This window comes from Colletotrichum phormii (genome assembly GCF_030913505.1).
Source record: "Colletotrichum phormii strain CBS 102054 chromosome Unknown BDP81scaffold_11, whole genome shotgun sequence".
Lineage (NCBI taxonomy): Eukaryota > Fungi > Ascomycota > Sordariomycetes > Glomerellales > Glomerellaceae > Colletotrichum > Colletotrichum phormii.
The window spans coordinates 600,336-620,425 of NW_026851453.1; the positions used below are offsets into that span (position 1 = coordinate 600,336).

General features: G+C 52.5%; 6 protein-coding genes across 6 annotated transcripts; 2 read left to right on the forward strand and 4 right to left on the reverse strand.

Annotated features, from left to right (window-relative positions):
• Positions 1–245: 245 nt before the first annotated feature.
• On the reverse strand, positions 246–1,249 carry BDP81DRAFT_429036 (uncharacterized protein). The gene is made up of 2 exons (XM_060590481.1): positions 901–1,249; positions 246–835 (listed from the first exon to the last, which is right to left on the reverse strand). Exons 1-2 carry the CDS (start codon positions 955–957, stop codon positions 443–445), a joined length of 450 nt encoding a protein of 149 aa, XP_060444707.1. The 5' UTR covers positions 958–1,249; the 3' UTR covers positions 246–442.
• Positions 1,250–3,018: 1,769 nt separating this feature from the next.
• On the forward strand, positions 3,019–3,997 carry BDP81DRAFT_320778 (peptidase S8/S53 domain-containing protein; the record flags this gene model as incomplete). Its single annotated transcript, XM_060584549.1, has 2 exons — positions 3,019–3,348; positions 3,398–3,997. Coding segments are annotated over 2 exons (930 nt in total), but the record flags the coding sequence as incomplete, so codon positions are not given.
• A 175-nt stretch (positions 3,998–4,172) lies between these two features.
• Positions 4,173–5,095, reverse strand: BDP81DRAFT_450045 (uncharacterized protein; the record flags this gene model as incomplete). Its single annotated transcript, XM_060592474.1, has 2 exons — positions 4,173–4,479; positions 4,542–5,095. The coding sequence occupies 2 exons, from the start codon at positions 5,093–5,095 to the stop codon at positions 4,173–4,175; spliced, it is 861 nt and encodes a 286-aa protein (XP_060444709.1).
• A 2,312-nt stretch (positions 5,096–7,407) lies between these two features.
• BDP81DRAFT_321142 (CDP-alcohol phosphatidyltransferase) lies at positions 7,408–9,048 on the reverse strand (the record flags this gene model as incomplete). The annotated part of the gene is made up of 4 exons (XM_060584586.1): positions 7,408–8,451; positions 8,511–8,636; positions 8,749–8,858; positions 9,027–9,048. The coding sequence occupies 4 exons, from the start codon at positions 9,046–9,048 to the stop codon at positions 7,408–7,410; spliced, it is 1,302 nt and encodes a 433-aa protein (XP_060444710.1).
• Positions 9,049–11,663: 2,615 nt separating this feature from the next.
• On the reverse strand, positions 11,664–12,442 carry BDP81DRAFT_461451 (uncharacterized protein; the record flags this gene model as incomplete). Its single annotated transcript, XM_060593772.1, has 3 exons — positions 11,664–12,065; positions 12,163–12,251; positions 12,337–12,442. The coding sequence occupies 3 exons, from the start codon at positions 12,440–12,442 to the stop codon at positions 11,664–11,666; spliced, it is 597 nt and encodes a 198-aa protein (XP_060444711.1).
• A 4,916-nt stretch (positions 12,443–17,358) lies between these two features.
• On the forward strand, positions 17,359–18,487 carry BDP81DRAFT_33612 (PX domain-containing protein). The gene is made up of 3 exons (XM_060585895.1): positions 17,359–17,984; positions 18,061–18,239; positions 18,297–18,487. The coding sequence occupies exons 1-3, from the start codon at positions 17,520–17,522 to the stop codon at positions 18,358–18,360; spliced, it is 708 nt and encodes a 235-aa protein (XP_060444712.1). The 5' UTR covers positions 17,359–17,519; the 3' UTR covers positions 18,361–18,487.
• Positions 18,488–20,090: the final 1,603 nt, after the last annotated feature.

Sequence of the window (20,090 nt, forward strand, 5' to 3'; positions counted from 1 at the left end):
GGCATCGAATCATGCCCAGATAAGGCAACCGAAGCATGCTGATACAAAAGGCATCAAATCTATCTGCCATCCAACCCCGCAGGTAACGATTGGGCTCCGACGCTCTGAGAAGCAAGCTAAACATACCAAGCCCTGCAATTGGTGGTGGCTGATGCAGTAAGCTCAGCTGAACAAGGTGACATGGTGTTCAGCCCCAATTTCTCATGGTCGAATTCATGTACCTAAGCCGTAGCCTGAAGACGAACTGTTGGCAGGATAGCCGTGTCTGAGCATGTACTGAACAGATATTTCGCCACATAACTTCACACACATCAAATCGCCCGGAACCCTGCAGACAGCACTGAGCCTAGTCATTGTGGGAGCGAAACTGTAGGCCCAGAGACATGAGCGACATAGACCTCGAGGGTCCTTCCAACAGTCTTCTCGAGTTGACCTCCAAGTCTCAAGCTTTGCTGTTGAACTTGAAACGGCTGAGAAGATTCACAGGCACCGATACGTACAGCTTTGAGCAGGATCTGTATCGTCTTGACGATGCATCGCGCCGTATCGGCTCGCTGGACTTGAGTGCAACGTGGGCGTTCCCGGACATTCGCGAAGGCTTCTCTGGCAGCTTGGAATCAGTTGGCCAGATTCTTTCGCAATGCCTCCAGTCTCTTTCCAAAATACAGGATTCTGTTGATGAGGTCTTTCGTCCCAAATTCGATCGAGTCCAAGCTGCAACGCAACCTGAATCGAAGGAAGCTCTGCTCATCGAGTTCATCGACAATGCGCTCTTTGAGCTTTCTGTCGACACAAACAAGGTCGCTCTCTTAGCGCAATCTCTAGAGTCTAAGTTGTAAGTTAATGGCTTTATATCGCTGCATGAAAGAAAATCGTTGACGAGTGCTGGGTGCCTTCAAGGCATATCGAGCTTGAGGATGTTACATCTATGTCAAGAAGGATGGAAGCCTTCGGCATTTGGTTGTTGGACCAAGAGATTCTTCCCGACTTCACTTCTACTGAGAACCTCGAAAGAGATCCAAGGTATGGCAAGGTTGGTTCCTCCTCCTTGTCACATCCAAGGCTCGAGAGGATCGCTGGGTTGTGTCAGGTGAGCATGCATGACCTGGCATTCCCTACAAGGAGCAGTCCGATGAATGAGGACATATTCCCTCATGACATCATCTGCTGGAGAGCGGAAGTCATACCAGAAATTATGACTGAACATGTCTTCGATGTGGAATTTAAATGTCATTGCGAGAATGCCGACCACACTCAATCGTTGAAGTTTAAACGTAAGTTCAACTCCAGTATTGATACAAGTTCCTGCAAGGCCAACTAACGGTATTACCAAGTGCGTTCCCCCCGAGGTCTTCCAATTCAAGAGGTCAGAAAAGGCCGGTACGGGGTTTGGCACATGATTGCGATGGATTCCCGCAATCACTTCGTATCAGTCCGCCTCAGTCTCGACCAGAAGAGGTACCAAGGTATGTATTCATTATTATATCTCGATCTACTCCAGGCAATTTTAGAAACTTACTTGTGTGCCCAACGTCGCAAAGACTACGCCGCGGTTCACGAGCTGTGGAGTCGACTGGCTCGTGCTTTTCTTGGAATAGGTAACAACATGGAACGGGCCTCCACTGCTGCTGGATATTTTCGAGCTTCTCCCGACAGCATATCTGTTCTAAGTACACGAGCGTAAGTTTCCACGCTTCATCCGACATTTGCCGACATCGGCTTGCCAGCCTGAGGATGTGTCGAGGCTGATACCAGAATAATACCTCAGGTATGCCAACAGATATATACAGAGCCTTTCCAGCGTTAAGTTTACGTTGGGAACGAGGTCATTCGATCTTCCGTGGAAGCCGGTATATCTACAGCTTCTACACTATTGCTCCAACGCCTACAAGAAGTCAATTGACGCAGGCTGTGGCTCTATTTGTCACTCATCGTTCACTAGAGAGAGCTATTTCCTCGTTTTCGTCAGTGACAGCCTAGCATTCTTTGACCGGATCAATTCAGCCTCACAGAGCTACACAGTCAAAGGTGAGTCAATCTGATGGAGCAACGTACACAGCTAACGTTGACATCGGATGAAGTCTACAGGGATACAGTAGTCAAACCTCCAGAGAACGGCCTTCAAGTCACACTCGAAGATGTGGAATGTTCCGAGGACGGTTCACAGAAGGCGACTCAGTGCACAGAGGTGATGTTTAGGTTCAGGCAGAAAGAGGGTAGGTGAACCCGCTGCGATATCTCACACTCTTGAATTTGACACTGTGACCAGCAGCGATTGAGTTTATCGAATGCATCGAACGTATGAAGGAGATGTTGCTTGAACAGAGCATTCAAGGCCCGGTTTCTGGCGAGAACATTGTGTTCCAAACACCCGTTCAAGGGCTACTGAAGTCGTTCTCTACTAGAGAATGTCAGCTCTCAGAGACTCCTCCGCAGTCAAGGCTACGGATGGTCCTTGTGCAGACGCCGGTGCAGATGAACACAACTACCGGACTCCGCATCTTATTATCTCGCAGACGATCCCGTAGCAGTTTTCTCTCTCTTTCAGGTACGTGCTTCCACCCGATGTCTTCGGATGCGATCGATTGCATCTCAATCTGACAACCGGTAGTGCCCTTGTCATTCCTGGAAGTTCTAGGACAGGGACCACCCTATGGCATTCCACAGCAAACATTCTGGCATTTACAATATGATGATATAGGCCGTTCCCTGATGATGCGCAAGAAGTGGAACGATCTATTAGATTTCAACAAGGAGAAGCAAACATCGCGGACTCTATTGACTGCCTCAGACCACATGCAAGCAGGAACAGCCGCCGCAAGGTAAGCCCCCCCGCCCTTTCCCTCCCTCCCTCGGTCCCTGCCTGTCTCTCTCACTCTCCCGCTCCCTCCCTCTTGCACTCCATACCTCTCTCTCTCTCGCCCTCTCCCGCTCAATGCGCGAATATTCTATTCCGAATAGTCCATCGCGGTACGAAATGGCTAATATAGATATGAGATCTATAGGGAGGGTCTCACGTCTTCGTCAAGGTGGTTTCGAGACTGGGAAGACGTCGAAGTTGTCCTACGGACACCAAAGAGCTTGTCCAAGAACAATAACCAGTACAAGCCTATCCGTATAGCCGTAATAGACACCGCTGTTGATCCAAGTCGGAACCTAGTTTGCAAAGACTTTGTCCAAACGGGCAAGCACAACTCCGACCAGCGCATCAATCCAGAGACGTCACAACATGGAACGCAGTCTGTGGATCTCATCTACAAGATGTACGACAAGGCCGAGATAGTGGTCGCAAGGGTGTTTGAGAACGACCAGGCGGATGAGAAGAGGGAGCCGTACTTGATGGCCGAGGTGAATTCCTACCTATTTTTCTCGATGTATCATGCTCACATTACTCTAGGCTATCGAGTGGGCCATCAAAGAGAAAGTCGAAATCATCAGTATCTCCGCCGGCTTCGCTACCTGCCCGAAGCCCCTTAGAACCGCCGTCCACGCCGCACATGCCGCCAACATACTCATATTCGCTGCAGCTTCCAACTGGGGCAACACAAACTCAGTCGCCTTTCCAGCTCGCATCAAGGATCACGTGTTTTGCATGTTTGCTACAACTGGTGCTCTGAAGATTGTCCCGGAGATCAACCCTGAGCCACGCCGGGCAGCCGACAACTTTGCCTTACTTGGACAACATATCAACCTACCTCCCCATCCTGAGCCCCTGAGCGGAACATCCGCTGCAACTGCGCTTGCAGCAGGGATGGCGGCACGAATACTCGACTTTGTGCGGCACACAGAGAGAAAATCTGAGATCGAGGGAGCATGGATGGTTCAGTCAAAGGCAGGAATGACGGCTATCTTCAGGAGTCTGGTCAGGAAGAGTACGGGATACGACTGTGTGCAGCCGAGACTCTTGCTGCCTCCAGGCCCTGATTTGCCAGACCTGGCAGATAGTAGGACTCATGTTCGGCGTTTCCTCTATGACGCACTTGCACGCGTAGAATGAAGATGGCTAGGGTACATGAGTTCCGATTCTGGTCATCGACAGAAACAATGGTCAAGGGCAGTGGTTAGAGGGACTGTTTAGGGGGGATGTAGTTGATTCGGATAATTTTCTTTGTTCTTGTTTATTAAATTACGTGACAAATGCATTCCAACACACAGTCCTCGCCATTGCTCTCTTATGACTGGTCCTGTTCTGGCAGTATAACGAATGCCTCATCATGCACGGCGTCCTCTAGTACACGTGTAGGCGTTACACCCTCAGCTGAGACGATTTGCTCAACATCAACCTCATCTTCGCGGTCGTTGAACGTCGCTTTGTTCGTGTACGGGCCAACTGACCAGTCCTTCATCAGGATTCCCTTACGGACCTTGGCAAGTCGTATAGCCCAGACAAAGTCAGACTGCTTTTCGGCCGCCGTGGTCATATCCTTGCTGCGTGCTACGTTGGGTTCGGCCCGGATGGATGCAATCGCGGGTAGTTCCCTGCAGTCCACATTAGCTACTCTGTCTCGTTCCGATAGCACATGTGAACGGGGATAACTTACGCTTCAACACCAAAACCATATTCAATCCCATGAGACGAAGAAGTCGACCTTGAGCCCGCCCGCGCAATCTTCAGCCCAGTTATGACAAATGCGGACCATGCCCCCAACGTCGAACTATCCTCCACATACTTTGCTACCGTGTCTCTCTCCAAGCAATCTGCAATATACGCCTTGGTAACCTGAATCAAATACGTATCCAGCCTCTCATACTTCTCGCAGTTGGAGACAGAATCCTTGAAGATGGCCTTCACATCGGCCTTGGCCGTGACCGGTACCCCCGCAGCAGCCAAGACGGGGGCGCCCCCGCCGAGCACACCACCGTACTCAACAGCCCGACCGTCTTTCCACGAAAATGTCAGAGCGTTTGTGGAATAGACGGGCATGCTCCGGGGAAACGGTTCGATGTCGTGGCGGTTGATGGGGAAGTCGAGGCGGCGCAGGTTGGGAACAAAGTGACCCAGGCACAGCGGGGCCGTCTCACTCCCCGTACCCATCGACTTTATTTCTGGAGGCGGGTAGTCTGTCTGACGGAGCTTGAACCAAACCTTTTCCATTTTTCAGGTACGTTTCAATGAAAGGAGCTGAGTGTTATGGAAACAATGTCTTAAGAGCCTTAGAAGAGCAAGCAGCAATGGAGTGTACAGAAAACAGAAGATGCAAGTGAGGTCGGTGATCGGAGGCAACCCTCCTCTAATAGGTAACTACCTAGCGCGTTGCTAGCAGCTGACAGCAAGGCACAGCCTGCCTCAAGTTCAGCCCCGAGTAAAATAATTAGGGAGAGGGAGAGCTGAAGTGTACTTAGATACAAGTACCTCAGCTAAGTACTTCAGCTAAGTAAGTAACAATTGATCCTGCAGCCTAAACATTGCTAGGGCGATCTGGTTCGCAGACGCCCTGTAAAGGTAACTGTTGGAACAGCAAAGGCTGATAAGGAGTAATAGGCAGGTACCATGGGCTGGCTGGCACCTGCCCTGGGCGAAGTGGGACAACTGGCTTAGTCATCACGGCCGGATAAAGGTGGGGCAACCACCCAGGCCGTCACTACCTACTTCGACCGACTCCTGCCTATAATGTAAGATAGAAAAAACAAGAACAAGCAATAGGATCACCAACAGACGAGTGCTAATTGCTACCACTATTTGTCGTATACGACCCCGTGGAACCAACAGTAACCACCAAAGAGTATAAAGCACTCCCAAGCCTCACGTTTCTTCTAGCACAATATCACGGCCAAGTTTCTCGTGAGTCATTCTCTTAGTTATGCTAACTGTGCCCATGCGAGCTGAACCTTGAGCAAGTGAAGCCCCTTTGCTACTCCGATACCCTCAGGCAATTTCGACAGAACAATCAGCCCCTTTCAAGTCCGCTATCTACACTAACGACTTCGCATCACGAACGTATTCGCAGTTTAATACGGCACCACCCATGGAGTGTAATGATTGACGATATGATTATCTTGAAGTTCACTACTAAGCATGAGAGATCCTAGTCTAACTTTGGCTTAATCAAAACCGTCACCGCGCATCAGTATTGGCATCAGATACCGAATATAATATACCACAGCTCTGATGTGCCAAGATAACGCTCATGAACCGCCTTTTTACATAAGCAGTCATGGGGGCATTGATCCCCTTCCCGCCTCAGAACGTACACAATTACGTCAGCAGTCTAGGCACTACCAGTCATTTCAACATTCCTTATAAAAAGCCTCTCAAGCGCCAACCCAAAGTCCCCTTCGACAAATGACGGCGATGGCCGTGGATGCCTACCAGACGTCAGCGGTAGAATGTAGTCGAGAGTCTGGAGTGAAGGTGGGGCTGTGTCTGCCAACTCACTTCGTCGGGTAGTCCCAGGTTCTCTCCAAAGCAAAAACTATAACAAAGAGGAAGTGAGGCAAAATACGCTTGGTAACGGGCCTCATTGTTCGTTGTGACGGACGTATTCGCAGTGAAATACGGTATCGCTGAGAAAGCGTAACCGATATGAAAGCGTGACCGGTATAAAAGCTTGACCGATATGAAAGCTGTGGCCGAGTTACCCCCATGGCAAGCATGCCTCTTGAGCCATGTCCTGAAAGTCTCACATTAGCATGATCCTTGGATCACCCTTCATGTGCTCATCGGGTGCTTCATAGGCAGACAATCGGGCGATCCCGCATGGAACAAGCACATTGAACAAAGAACCATCTTTCAAGACGCCAATTTTATATGAAGGGCAGAGAGTAGAGCAATCACCATTCCATCAGATACCTCCTAAATTCAGCTCCATTGACTGAGGTCCAAGTCTAGATGGGACTCCAAGAATCGAACCCTATTGAGATCACAAATAGACTAGGGATGAGTTCAACCGCATTGTCTATTTGATCACAAGTGATATGGTCATAATCAGAACGAAGACAAGTGACCAGCGAAAGATGTTCAATACTGTCCGTTCTTATGACAGAAATAGGTCCAAGGTGCGACTCTCCACGGTCACCTTTTACCCAATGAAAAGCTAATCAGCACGTACTGATGAAGTTGAAGTTGATATTATGCAACGGACTGCTTACGTCCTTGGACTAGAAAAGTTCCTATGGCTCAATCGAGCCGGGCCGATTTCCATGGCTTTGCTCACCCAAAAAGCGCCAGTAATGAGTGCATGCCATGTTGAAAGTGGATCAGCCTCTAGCAACGCCGACATCCATGCAAAAAAAGCGCGCCTTTCCATCAAAGCCGCAATCAGGCTTGCTGTAATTCATTTACTCGAAATCCGTCATTTCACTCCATCGCAACGTCGCGACTATGACCCATCGCCCTCTTGACATCTTTGCTTTGTTGTGGTGTTGAAAGTCTTGGGCGGATGACCCGCTACCTCAAGCTGCTCCGATCTAATCCTTCTTCATGCCGTTCATCAGACCATTGGTCAGAGGTGGTGCCTTGGCGGCAGCAATCGCCTGCTTGTTTGCGAGCTGCTTCTCCTTCGGAATAGTCAGAGCATTGATGCCGAGGAAATTGCAAATGCTCGTGATGACCAGGTATGCCCAGCGGAAGTAGACGACGGCCGAGAAGACAAAGTAGCCGTACAGGTAGTACAGCTCAGTCTGAGCACTGATGCCCGGGAGGCCCAGACGCGGAAGGTTGGCGAGCGCGGCACCACCAACAAGGGGCACGAGCATGACGGTCCAGTAAGGGAAAGGCTGCTTCGTGAGGTGAGCGAGAATCATCTTGGTAGTCAAGCGACCGAACACGAAGGCCATGGTGACGCAAAAGAGGACAAGGTGATTGTCGCTGCGAATGGCCGAGTACGGTGAGTAGACCCAGGCGCCAATAGCGAGGGTGTACACTGTCATGGGCGTCCACTCGAGGAAAACAGGGGCTACGGGCTCACCGCGCGAGCGACGGGCCTGAATAACGTGGAGAACGCAGAAAGGAATGTGGGTTGCAAAGAGCGAGAAGACGATCATTGCAATCCAGATGTCCCGAATCGAGTAGTCTCCCAGCAGGTAGTGGAAGCCATAGAGGTGCTGCTCGGCCTTGTCGCCGAGGATGTTGATGATGGGCTCGGTCCAGATGCCAGGGCCGTAGATTCCAGAGACGACCATGACGCTGCAGGCGATCAGGATACCCTCGGTCGGGCCGTTGATCCTGCCCAGGTACAAAGTGTGGGTGTGGTATGTCTCCCAAGTCGAGAAGAACATGGGCAGGCACGGAACGAGAGCCGTGAAGACGCCAGACTTGGAAGTACCGAGGCCCATGGCAGCAGTCTCGAGAAGACTGGCCAGGGTGCAGTTCAGAGAGTCAATGCCGTGGTCGAAGAGCTCTCCGAGTCCGCTCGAGGTTCCGGTGCGTCGCGCTTGCTTGCCGTCGAGGTTGTCCATCGTCTGGTACATGAAGAGACCGAAAGCGAAGCTGTAGTATAGCCATGACGGGCCCTGTTGACACGTGTATTAGCCGAGTGTCGCATATCTGCCCTGGAACTATCTTGACTTACCGGTCCAACCAAGTCAGGCATGAAAACAACCAGGAGGCCAATGTTTCCAAGGATCATGAAGAAGCCCAGCAGGGTGACCATGTTCGGTGCCAGCCATAGCGGCAGCAGCTCAACGGCAGCATTCCACTACAATGAGGCTTGGTTAGCAAGGCGTTGGGGAAATGCTGAGGTCGAGGCCGCTCGGACGGCGCGGGGCAGCGGCGGGTAGGAGGGGGAGGTGGTCGGAAGGGCTACGCACGTAGGGTCGGAGGATGTAGTTGGAGATGGGCGACTTGTCGACGGCCGAGTACTTGTAGGACTTGAGGTGGATGAGGGCATCGTCCGAGATGCATTCGGCAGCGGCCGTCCCTGTAGGATGGATTATTAGCTGTTGCCCATGTCTGAGGTCCCACCATAGCTCCTTGACAAGCTCTCTCGCCATCACTTGCATGCGCGCACTTCGCAGGCGACGCCGAGGCCATCCAGGTGCCCTAGCACTTGAGGAGGTGTGTCATTGGGGAAGAGGTTCGTGCTTACTGTCTGAAGTTGCGGCGCCCATGGCTGTGAGGAATTGCGTCAGAGACACAAAATGGTTCTGGAATCTCAGGGTGCGGCGGGGGGGAAAGAGATGGAGGGGGAAGGTTGTGAAGTGCCAGAGGCAAGAGAGTGGGATGTAACAGCGGCCGTGGGGAAAGGAGGGGATGGAGGAGGTATTAAGAAGAGGGCCAAAGGTAAATGGAGAAGGCACAAGAGGATGCTCGGCTTCCACTGCAAGTTGACGTGCAGTGCAAGTGCAGCGAGGAAAGACTTTGGACTTGGGATCGAAGGTGTGCGCACCTATTGAGTTCGCATCATAAGGCAGGCCGTGCCGTTGGCTCCCGTCCAGGTCTCCCACTCTCTTCTTTTTTTTAATCCTTTTTTTCTATTAGGGGTGAAAAGTGGCCGGGGTCAGGCAGATGAAGTGGATTTGGGGTTGCGACCAGCAGCAAATGGCACGCAGCGCAGGCACAAGCTTCTCTTTCGGGAACAAATCAGATGCACCTCAACTTTGTCCAGAGGCCTGGGGCGGCCGGGGCGAGGGGCGGAAGGAGGGAGGCTCAGTTTGCCGTAGGTACGCGGCCGTCGACGTGCGTCAGTCAAGGTCTCCAGCCCACCGCCGCAGCAGGAAGAAGCACGTCGGCGGATACGTACCCCAAGTCTCCGGTAAGGGAAGCTCGTGATTCCAACCACAGTCTGCTCCTTCCATTCTTCAAGACGCATTCAACTTCACCTCTACCATCGTCATCCATCACCGCTTTCAATTCAACTATTCCGTACACCATTTACATCAGTCTGCGACCACATCATTTACAGCAGCCACAGAGCACCCAATTCCGAGACATACACGTCCTCTCGCCATATTTCCCCTGCAGCAAATCACATGGGTGCTGTGGTAGTGGTCAGGGCGACCGACCACCCCATCTCGACACGCACAAATCGGAGCTCTGACGGACTGCGACGAGCGCACCACTTCGACCGACTTGCGCTCATACGGCCCCGCCCATCTCGGCGTTCAACAAAATTCTCAAAAGGACCCTATTAAAACACCAGCTCCTAAACGCCCCAAGCTCCTCACCCGCTTCTTCGCTCACAAAGGCCCCGAGACAGAAACATCCAATCAACGCCTGGTCACGCAGGGATTCTCCTCGCGTTTACCGCCTTTTTACCACGCCTTCCTTGCACACCATTGGATCGATATCATTGATTCACCATCCGGGGGCTCCTCCGACGGCCCTAAATCCGCCTCCAGACGTCGAATCGATGCAGACTTATTTGTTCCGTCACTGGACCAGTCGACTCTGGAACCCAAGCACTCGATGCTACCCACTCTGCCTACCTTAGTTTCGACATCGTACGCGCATTGACCGGTAATTAGCATGTGAGTGACCAACCTCCGTTCCGTCTGGACTCTGGATTCTGGAGCTGCCCCAGGAAGAGTTACGGCGCACATCGGCGAGGTAGCACCGGGCCATGCCCACTAACACACCGAACCTGCCCGCCCGCCTCCACATAAACTTTCCCCGCCAGGACATGAACTCGCACCGGCCGATGTTGACTGAACTTGGTGTCAGATCGTCTGGTTATCGGCCCCCAAGGAATCTCACTGGGCAGCCCTCTTACTATTTGTCCGGAAGGTTGGTCGAAACTCCTGCACGATGACATGTGAGGAACCTTGCCTCGTCCTCTCCTCGACCAGCCCCAGGTAGCTTCAGCCTCAGATCGAGGCCGTCGAGATCGGGGCCGGCCTGGCCTGCGCTCGCCTTACCGAATGCTGGCCCCCGTGACCCCCGCCCCGGTACGTATGGCGGCATCAGACTTGCATGTGGCACAGGCCGGCTGAACGGCGCCTTACTGGTTACCTGTCTGACTGATTTGGTTTGTCGATAATCACGCACACTGGTGTTCGGAACATGTGTGTTTGAGTTTGTCTGGCTCTGGTTGGTGCCCGCGATGCAATTGCACCAGTACATTCCCGATGTTGCCTTCGCCACGGCTCGCATATCGCTGTTCTCCATCCCGAGCCTCTTGCTAGCGGTGGTAGCCTATGCAGACTAATCTGATGTTACTTGCAATCTAGCACAATCCACATCACGGGAACGATCCTCAGTCGGGATGAATAGGGTGGATGGTCTCGTGCTCAGCCATCAGATAAGACCTGATGGATTCGATGGCGGTTCACCGGAGGCGTCAGGCACACTAGCGAGTTGGGATGGCAGTCAAGATATCAAGATGGGTGACGGGACCTGCTTTGATGTTCATGAAGCTCAACTGCTTCGCTTCTGATTCCATTTTTTCTTCCAATCTTTCTTCCGCTACTTCTCTGCCCCCGTGAAAGATGACGCAAAACGCTAGAGACAGTTTGCTCAACCCAGATCATCCCGCTCCATTGCGTGTGTTCTGTCCGAAAATATTAAAAAGACATTATTTGTTTGGTTGATCCAGAGGCCCATGATTCAAACACCTCGCCCATAAACGCCGAGCATGTGATAAAAAGTTTGTGCAAGAGGGTATTCAAAAGAGCGGACGAGACAGAACACACGGCAATACACGACGTTTCTCCCACCACTATTCTCCTACTTCTTTCCTTCTTTTCTTTTCTTTCGTCTGAAAACTCGTTGGACATCGTGCTCACACTTAAAGCAGGAGAGCAGCACCGCCAATCAAGCTACCAACGAGGATAGCCAGCCCAGCGCTGCGACCCATTTCCAGAGCCGCGGCGCCGCTGCCGGAAGACGAGCCGGAGCTGGAGGAGCCGGAGTCGCCGAGGCCGGTGTAGATGGCGCCGCTCGTCTCGCTGGCCGTGGCCGAGGCGGTGGCCGTGCCAGCGGTGGAGGTCGAGTTCTGGCGGGTGGGGTTCTGGGCGCCGCAGGGGTTGTCTTGGCGGCAGTTTGACGCGCAGTTGTTGGCGCCGAGGCCGCAGGCCTTGACGCACTGGTTGCCGTACTCCTGGCAGACGTGATAGGGCAGGGTGAGGGAAAACTCGGTCATGTTGGGCTGGTTCTTGTCGCCGCAGATGCAGCCGTAGGTAAGGGTTTCCTGTGTGGAGAAGAGGTCTGGTCAGCTTTCCTGGTTATTCCATTGGGTTGGGGGTTGTTCTGCGATGTTGGAGTTGTGTGTGCTATTGGCTACTTACAGGGTCACAGTCGTTCACCAGGGTCGTCCGGGGCTCGACTTGCTGGCAGATGATGGGGCATGTGTTCTTCTCGTCGGCGCACCAGGCCTCTGCAGGTTTTCGTTAGCATGCTGCCAAATCAGCAACCCCCGGGTAAGTATTCCCGGGGGAGAAGGGGAGGGCAAATTTTCGTACTTCTTGTGGCCAGAGGAACAGTTGAGGGATCGACGTAGTAGTCGGCCTGGGCCGTGGCGACAAAGGCCGCGGCAACGGCGAAGGCGGTGCTCTTGAACGAAGGCATTGTGATTTGCGGGGATGTGTATATGCAGAACCGGTGTCGAGAAAGATCCGTTTGGTATATGTACGGACAAAGTTGTTTTTTTGTCGTTGAAGAGGAAAAAAGCTTCCCAAGAAAAGATTCGACAAGATTCAAATATTAATATCGACTGCAGTGCGTTTCCTGGTCAGCAACCCGTCTTGTGTATGTTTACGGACAGCCTTTTCTGTCCGTTCAGTCTTTTTGCTGCATTCCTAAACTCTCCCCAAGCCAGCCCAAGGCTACGAGGGGGGGCAACTTATCCAACGCCTGTTCGGGCCAACAACACATGGCTTTTTGGCCCAGTTTAGGTTGATTGGGTCGGGCGGGCGGGCACAAGGGGGGCGAGTTATGAACGAGGCGTTGAGGAATGGACGGTTTTGACTTACGCACTAATAATAAAATGGAGCCCTTTCGTTGCTAACGAAAGTGGACTTGATTTGACTGAGAAGGTACTAGTAGCGATAGTGAGGCTGGAAAATCGGTTTTGTTTGGTGCCTTGTGTATAATGTAGGCAGTGATGATGCTGGAGCGACTGAGTTGTGAAGAGTTCGGGGGGGGGGGGGGGGGGGGGATGATGAGAGGTTCGGGTGAGAATATATGTGCAAAAACGATATTCAACTGTGTAACGACAGACCGAGACAAGACGATACAGACACGCGCGGAGGGATTCAGGAGGGAGGTGGGAGGTGGAAAAGGCAGAGAGGAGATGAGAGGAGAAACGGAATGGAAGTCGTCAGAGAAGTTGACGGTTCATATTCAACCCCCCCCCGGGAGCACAGAGCCGTGGGGAGGAAGGCGAGAAGGAGCAGACGAGCCGGACGCACGACTTTTGCCAAGCGGACACTAAGGTTGACTAGCACACATTCGAGGTGGTAGCATGCTCATTCGGACCAGGGCCTTGTCGGGAAGCTTCTACCAAGTATTCGCAAATCCACATCAAAGTATCCGCGGTATCCTATACGGCACAAAATAAAGGAGACCCGGGGGTCCCAGGTATATACAACGCCATGGGGCTGGCTCTCTTGCGATAATCCACAGGCAGGCATTTGCATGGGAGTCTATAGAGAGGAGCCGGTAGACTGTCGAAGAGGACCGAGGAGAGAAACGGGCGGAATTGGGTTTAGCACGTTCTCCACGCCAGCCACCCGGCGTATTTCCTGCTGGTGGTTGTGGTCGTGATGGTGTGGTGGTCCTGCCGTTTCTCGAGAAAAGGTCCCAGGGTCGAGAAAAGGAGCTAAGAATTTGCCAGGGTTCGTTTGGGGTCTGTTCATCGGCATCCCCCCCTGGTGCCCAATCACAGGATGAACTCTTCCCCTGCTCTTGGGGATCGGATGGAGAATCATTGGCTTTTTGTTTTTTCTCACTTTTCAATATCCTCTTCCCAATATGCCCAAGTACTGTGTAGTGTACTCTGTACGGATACTCGCGATCGCTGCGCTGAGCCCGGCGTTCCTCTCCACAGTCCACCATTTCTAGAACGAAGAGTCACCACTTTTGTCTGACCGAAAATCACGGGTTGCTGATGGGCAGATATTGATAACGTGAGGGGAACCCAGCCTGAGCCGTGGGCCGCAGCCCGTCTGGCATGTCTGTCTCTTGCCGCCCTTGCCATTGACCCGCTTGAATGGTAGGGAGGCATGGTTGTTGTGGTTGGCTCTGGAGCCCTAGGGTGTCTTTTCCTCAGAACCAGGCAAGTCAGGAGCTCTCTGTGTAGACTGTCGATATCGTTCACAGCAGGATTGACGGGCGGGTTGGTGTGTGAACGCTTCTTCGAGGGTGACTCTGGTGGCGGCTCTCTCCCGTGGTCTGTCTTGGTCTTGTGTTTCTATTCGGTGGATATTGAGGCTTAGCAGAGGAAGGGTTCAGTGGGAGCATGCCGCTCTCTGCAGGGATCCATGGATTCATTCCATGGCCCGGGGCAATTGGCTTTTTGCGTCGGCGCCGCTGCAACACTGCAGTCTGTACTGTCTGCACTTGCAGCACCGATGGCACTAAAATGATTGTTAGTCTCTCTTTACCTATGCCGCTAACGAGATCGGGTGTCCATTGTTGCCCGGAGATGAATCTCCTCTCCACAAACTGCAACTTCGTACCGCGAGAGCCCACTGAAAACCCGTCCAGGGCCCATCTCCCATCGTTACAACTTACCGCAAGAAACGAGCGGTCTGATTATTCCATCCTATGCTCTGTATCCGTAGTGTATCCGTAGATGTCAGTACTAGAAGTGAGCAGGGAATGGTCAACAAGCGACAAGCCTTTGCAGCCTTGCCGAGGTTGTGGTGACGACTTCTCTCGACTTTTGGCTCGTTAATTTGCAGCCCCGGACCCGTTTGAGATTGGAAGGCCCGGCCTGTCCGTCCATCGCCATTCGCCATATCTTTACTGATCCCACGGCAATCCTCCTCTGAGGCTTGCCTGGCTCAATTCCAGCCCCGACCTCTGCTGGTATTGTGCAGGTTGCCCATGTTTAGGCATTGCATCCAGTCAGCGGCGTCAGCTAGACATTCCTGTGCTCCTTCGTATCCCCACGATTTGCTAGACACACTGACGACAACAACTTCGTGTCCATTCAACCTGTCAGCTATTCCTTCAAAGTTGTGGCGCCTATTCGTAGGTACGGAGCAGTCGAGAGTCGAGACCGTATTACTCCATATCTGAAAGCAAACCAGTCGGATTCCCACTTGGGTACGACTTTGCAGGTCGGATGACCAGACCCATTGTTGATTACGAGGTTGCAGAAGACTGGAACTGTCTCGATGCTCTCCATAAAATGCGGCGTGAAAGTTATGGAGCCAAGACCACCTTATTGTGCAGTAAACTTCGCCGCCAAACAGGGCCAACCCCTCTTAACTCTCCCCTTGGCTCCTTGCTAGCACAACTTTACGAGACCACCATCTGCAACATGCACTTTCTCCGAGGCGAGACAGGACTCTCGCCCTGCCGGGAAGCGTCTGGGTGAGTCTGTGGGTTTCTCCCAGCCGCCGGCATTTTTTTCTTTCGTGAGGGTCTCGACACCACTTGGTGAGTTCCATGATGTGTACGAAGCACAGCTATCGCTGTTCCCGGCGTCCCACTGGCTGATCGCCACTCGTATTCTGCAGTGTGGTCCCCAACCAAGGCCGTTGTGCAGGAGAGCCGATGCAGCTAGTATGATTGTGCAGTCCAGAGCAGCTTGGTGGTTTAAAAGTTAATACCTATCTGTCCACGGCACAGTGCAATCGGAATGGCTGGCGCTGAGTCGCTGACTTGAGATAGCGGAGGTTCAACTTGAATATCGAGGTGGTTGGCTCCGCCCGGATCTTGTCTGTTGCCTCCGAGACCCCTTCTTCCGGGGCGACGATCCCAAGCGCCCCAACGTCTCCGCATTGATGCGTTTCTCTATTATTTGTAGACAAGTTGTGGCAGAGCGCTGAGACCGCACCGTTGACGGCAAACATGCCCTTCGTGCCCTCAAAGTGCCATTGGGCTGCCAAGGCTTGATGTCAAGAATGGGCAACTGACCGCCACAACTGAACCTGTCAACTTGGCAGGGCGTTGGCGATTGCAAGCCTTTCTGAATGTTGTACGATGAGATGGGGTTTCGAAGCCAGAGGTTTGAGGTCTGATCGTCTCGTCGTTGCAGTGTAATTTGCAAGTACCGAGAAGTCTGCCAGCCGACGCACCGGGGTAGACGGCGTAGAATCGAAATGGAAGCCGAAGCCCAGAACCCCCTGCTCAGCGAGATGCGCTAGGTGAAAAGGTGTCAACTGGAACCCTCCAACTCCACCGCGGCTTGGGTTCTGCCGCTTCGTATCCGCACCAATGTGTTGGGATTTGGGAGTCTAATGTGCGTATCCGTACGGAGTAGTGTACGTGTCGATAGTATCGCGGGAAGGGTCTATTATTGTCGCACCGGGCGGGATTGTGGCCCATGTCTTCTATGCCCCATGTTGTGTACAGGGAGATCTCTTCCTAAGCGCAGTAACCGGTCCTTTTTCTAGTGTAGTAACTTGTAAGACGTCAGTATCACCTTGCTGAGAGCCTGGGACCCTTAACCGACCATCCCAAAAGTCCGTGAGCGAGCCAATCATAGATGCGTGTGTGGGACGAACGCAAAGAAGCAAAAGATGTTGTTTCCCACGATGGGGAACGTTTGGGGCGGAGAAGCTTGTCAGAAGGTGAAATAATGGTGTTCTGAGTTGCAGCAGTTTCCCGCGTATTGGACAGTCGTCTCATAAGGTAAGGTAGGTACCTAAAGTGGGCGAAGTCGAAAGAAGTGTTCGTATATAAGAAAGAGTGGTCCACTTTCATCTGGTGGCGCTTGACAACGTTTATTCGCATATGAGCCGTATCTGAACCTTCCTCACGTATTCGCAGGGATTTGTTTCTAGGGAAAGGGAGCTCCCGTTGTTATGGCCTAAGCAGAAGTCTCGAATGGGAAGGGTCCTTCCTTTCTTGAACGAACCATCAGATGTGAGGGGAAGAACAAGCGCAGGAAGGTACGGATGCTGGTGGGAGCTTTTCTTATCGTCATGCTTTATCCGCCTGGATCTCACCCAGGACGCTGCCAGGTAGGTAATTATTTTGTAAACAATAATTCAGACTCGCCTGAATGGCACTGTCAACTCTAGAGCGAGCCGCTTCCCTTCGTCAACGAATCCGCGCGAGCTGGCGCATTGTTTGCTCCCCATTGTGATTGATAGGTAGTCTTCTATGCCAACCTCACGACTTAGGTACTCCGTACCATTCAGACCCATTACATCTCACGGGCCGACTAATTGCCGCCCGAAGGTAACATCGCCAACAGCCTACCTTTACCATTCCATCGTCTGCCCGCCAGAGCCAAGCGGCCGCCATTCCACTCCTTGGTCGATTTGCACAGCCACGCGGCACCACCCTAACAGACCGGCGTCCAGCAAGCGCCCCGAGACAGGTCTTTGATCTAGCGACCTAAGACTTTTGATATCGTCATACGGTCAATACGTCACAATCACCCTGCACCTTCGCTGGTCTTGAGCGTATCGCATCGTCAATACAACATCACAGCTGTCCATGAGGTAGCGTCCTCGCACATGGATTCATGGACTCGGCGATAGAATCCCAGTTCCGACCGAACGGCGGCCTCAACGGCGGCACAAACGGCCATGTTAAACCTTTGCACAAGGTCGCCACGGACGGGACCATTCGAGGGTTATTGTCGCGCCAGAACAACAATGACACACGAGGCGGATTGTTTGGAGACGAGGAGGATGAAGAGGAAGAGACAGAGTCGCCAACCGATTCGTCCGTGACAAGCCCGTCGTCAGTGACGTCGCCTCCGTACTGGCTCGGCCACCACCAGCGCTCTGTTTCCAATATGTCGGTCGAATCAATACTGCCTGCCGGCGCGATTACAATGCACGATAACGAAGCGAGCGATATCAATGGTCGAAACCGAGCCTGCTGGGCAAAGAGCGTCGAGATCACCGATTACGTCGTGGTGAACGGCAGCGCTACCAATATTGGGGCGTTTGTTGTATGGAACATAAGGGTCGAGACATTGCAAGTCAGTCATACTCCTGTCCCAAGAACAAAGGCACAATCCGAGGTTGCGACCGCAGCTGCTGACAAGACGTGCGCAGGGGAGCTACATGAACATCCGCAAGCGATACTCCGAGTTTGACGACCTTCGCGAAAAGTTGGTCAAGACGTTTCCCAATTTCGAAGCAGCAGTACCACCTCTACCACCAAAGAGTGTGATATCCAAATTTCGGCCCCGTTTCCTCGATAAGAGGAGGGCGGGGCTACAATATTTCCTCAAGTGCGTCTGCGATTGTATGCCGTAGATACCTTTCGGGTGGTTGCTAACAATTGGCAGTTGTATAATGTTGAATCCCGAGTTTTCTGGGTCGCCAGTGCTCAAGGAGTTTCTCTTCTCGTAATGATAGTGTCTGAATACCAAAATTAACTTACTTCACCTTCTTGTACATCTTTTTGGGGATACATCGGCTGAGCTGGACGCCGCTGGGTATGTTGGGCTGCTTTCTCCCACAGGCGTCGAAAAGGCAAAAGAATGATGGCCATCTGCACGTACATAGGGTCGGACCCTGCAAAATTCAATAATGATAATGTTTTGCACGAAGAGTCAGATTTTTGGGATGGCGGTAGTCGAGATATCTACTCATTCAAGAGACCATGGTGGGTTGCGTCACAGCGGTGGTGATGGATTCATCAGATCGGTGGCCGCCAAGCCCGTTGTCGGAAAAGTCTCGGCGGCCGCGGCCGCGTGGGGTACAATGGAGAAGCAAGAAAAGGGCAGGAAGTAAAAGGTGCGCCGCCGGACGTGGTCCGTGGCGATGTGCTGTTCCCGCAGGCGTCAGTCGGGCCACGCTGGTTGGGCTTTGGAGGGGGCTCCCCCACAGATTGACGCGTAATGTTCAGCAGGACGTACAGGGCTGGGAAGCGTCAGTGGCAGTTGAGAACGTGAGAATGGCCCAGGGTCTTTTGGGGTCCAAAGATCTTTCCTTTCGAGTTGAACAGATTCAAGACCGCAAGAAAGCCTAACTCAGCCCCATTTCTCTACGTAAAAACAGCGGTGGAGCAGGGTTAAGCCTCTGTTCAGCTAGAAGGACTTTAGGTAGATTTGCTATTTGCGGATGGTCGTTACGATGAAGGCTCGTTAGAGGTCAATCCAGACGTTGGTGTCATGCTGCTGGTGCTCACCACCTATTCGGGAGATTCTGCGGACTGCGAAGGGCACCGGTGATACCCGCATAGACAGACGGCTGCGTGCCGACGGGCCCCATCCGCGATTCCGAGCAGACCAGTCCATCGTGCGTCACAGCCCGCAGTGTGGTATACACACCAGCGGTATGTCGGCTGAGCAAACCTGATCACTGAGTTTTCTGCTTCTCTGCTGTCCAGAAACAGTTGGCAACTTGGCAGTGCCGTCGCCCCAAGCCTTACTCTTCCCCCCACTGGCAAGGGTGTCCCCCGTGGTACCTCAAGATGCAAGGCGGGCAAGTGTTTGTTTTTGTGTAGTGGTTTTTTTCCTTTCTTTACAGCAGAGCAGACTCTGCTCACTGTTTTGTCATAAGGTGTCGCCGAGATCTATCCCATGCCACGGGAAAGGATCTGAGAGCGCCCCACGAATGCAATATATTATTGATCGGTCACTCCTCCTGGGCGCATTCTTGACACTGCTTTCTGCTCTCCCTCCTCCTCCTTCTCTTCCAATTTTAGACCACACAGTTTCCCGTTCTACCTTACCTTACTCGGGTACTTTGACATCCATATCCTGACAGCCGTACGGATAGTAATCATTATATGCTTACTTCAACCCCATCCCCCTTCCATCTGATGGCTCCTGTGCTTTATTACAGGCTCAAGCTGCTCATTCCATCTCACCACCAACCTTCCGGGTGACTACCTCAAACAGCTTACAAGGAAAGTGACGTCGCCTTCGCAGTCTCCGAAAAAGAAAAAAAAAAGGCCAACCAAGACAAGCTCCAAACCCAACCAGCAGCAAGAAAGTCATAGTTCGAAACGAAACACGCAACTCACCTAATCCACACACACGCGCGCACACATACTTGCAGCACACACATAAACCGACACATAGAAATAGGCCTGATGCCTGCGCCAACCGGCTCTCGGATCAGATCCCTATCCC

Coding starts and splice junctions, on each gene's coding strand:
- BDP81DRAFT_429036 (XM_060590481.1), bottom strand. CDS start 957: ATGCCGAAGGCTTCCATCCTTCTTGACATAGATGTAACATCCTCAAGC. Junction 836..900: donor CATCCTCAAGCTCGATATGC/CTTGAAGGCACC, acceptor CCATTAACTTAC/AACTTAGACTCTAGAGATTG.
- BDP81DRAFT_33612 (XM_060585895.1), top strand. CDS start 17,520: ATGGACTCGGCGATAGAATCCCAGTTCCGACCGAACGGCGGCCTCAAC. Junction 17,985..18,060: donor TAAGGGTCGAGACATTGCAA/GTCAGTCATACT, acceptor AGACGTGCGCAG/GGGAGCTACATGAACATCCG. Junction 18,240..18,296: donor GGGCTACAATATTTCCTCAA/GTGCGTCTGCGA, acceptor AACAATTGGCAG/TTGTATAATGTTGAATCCCG.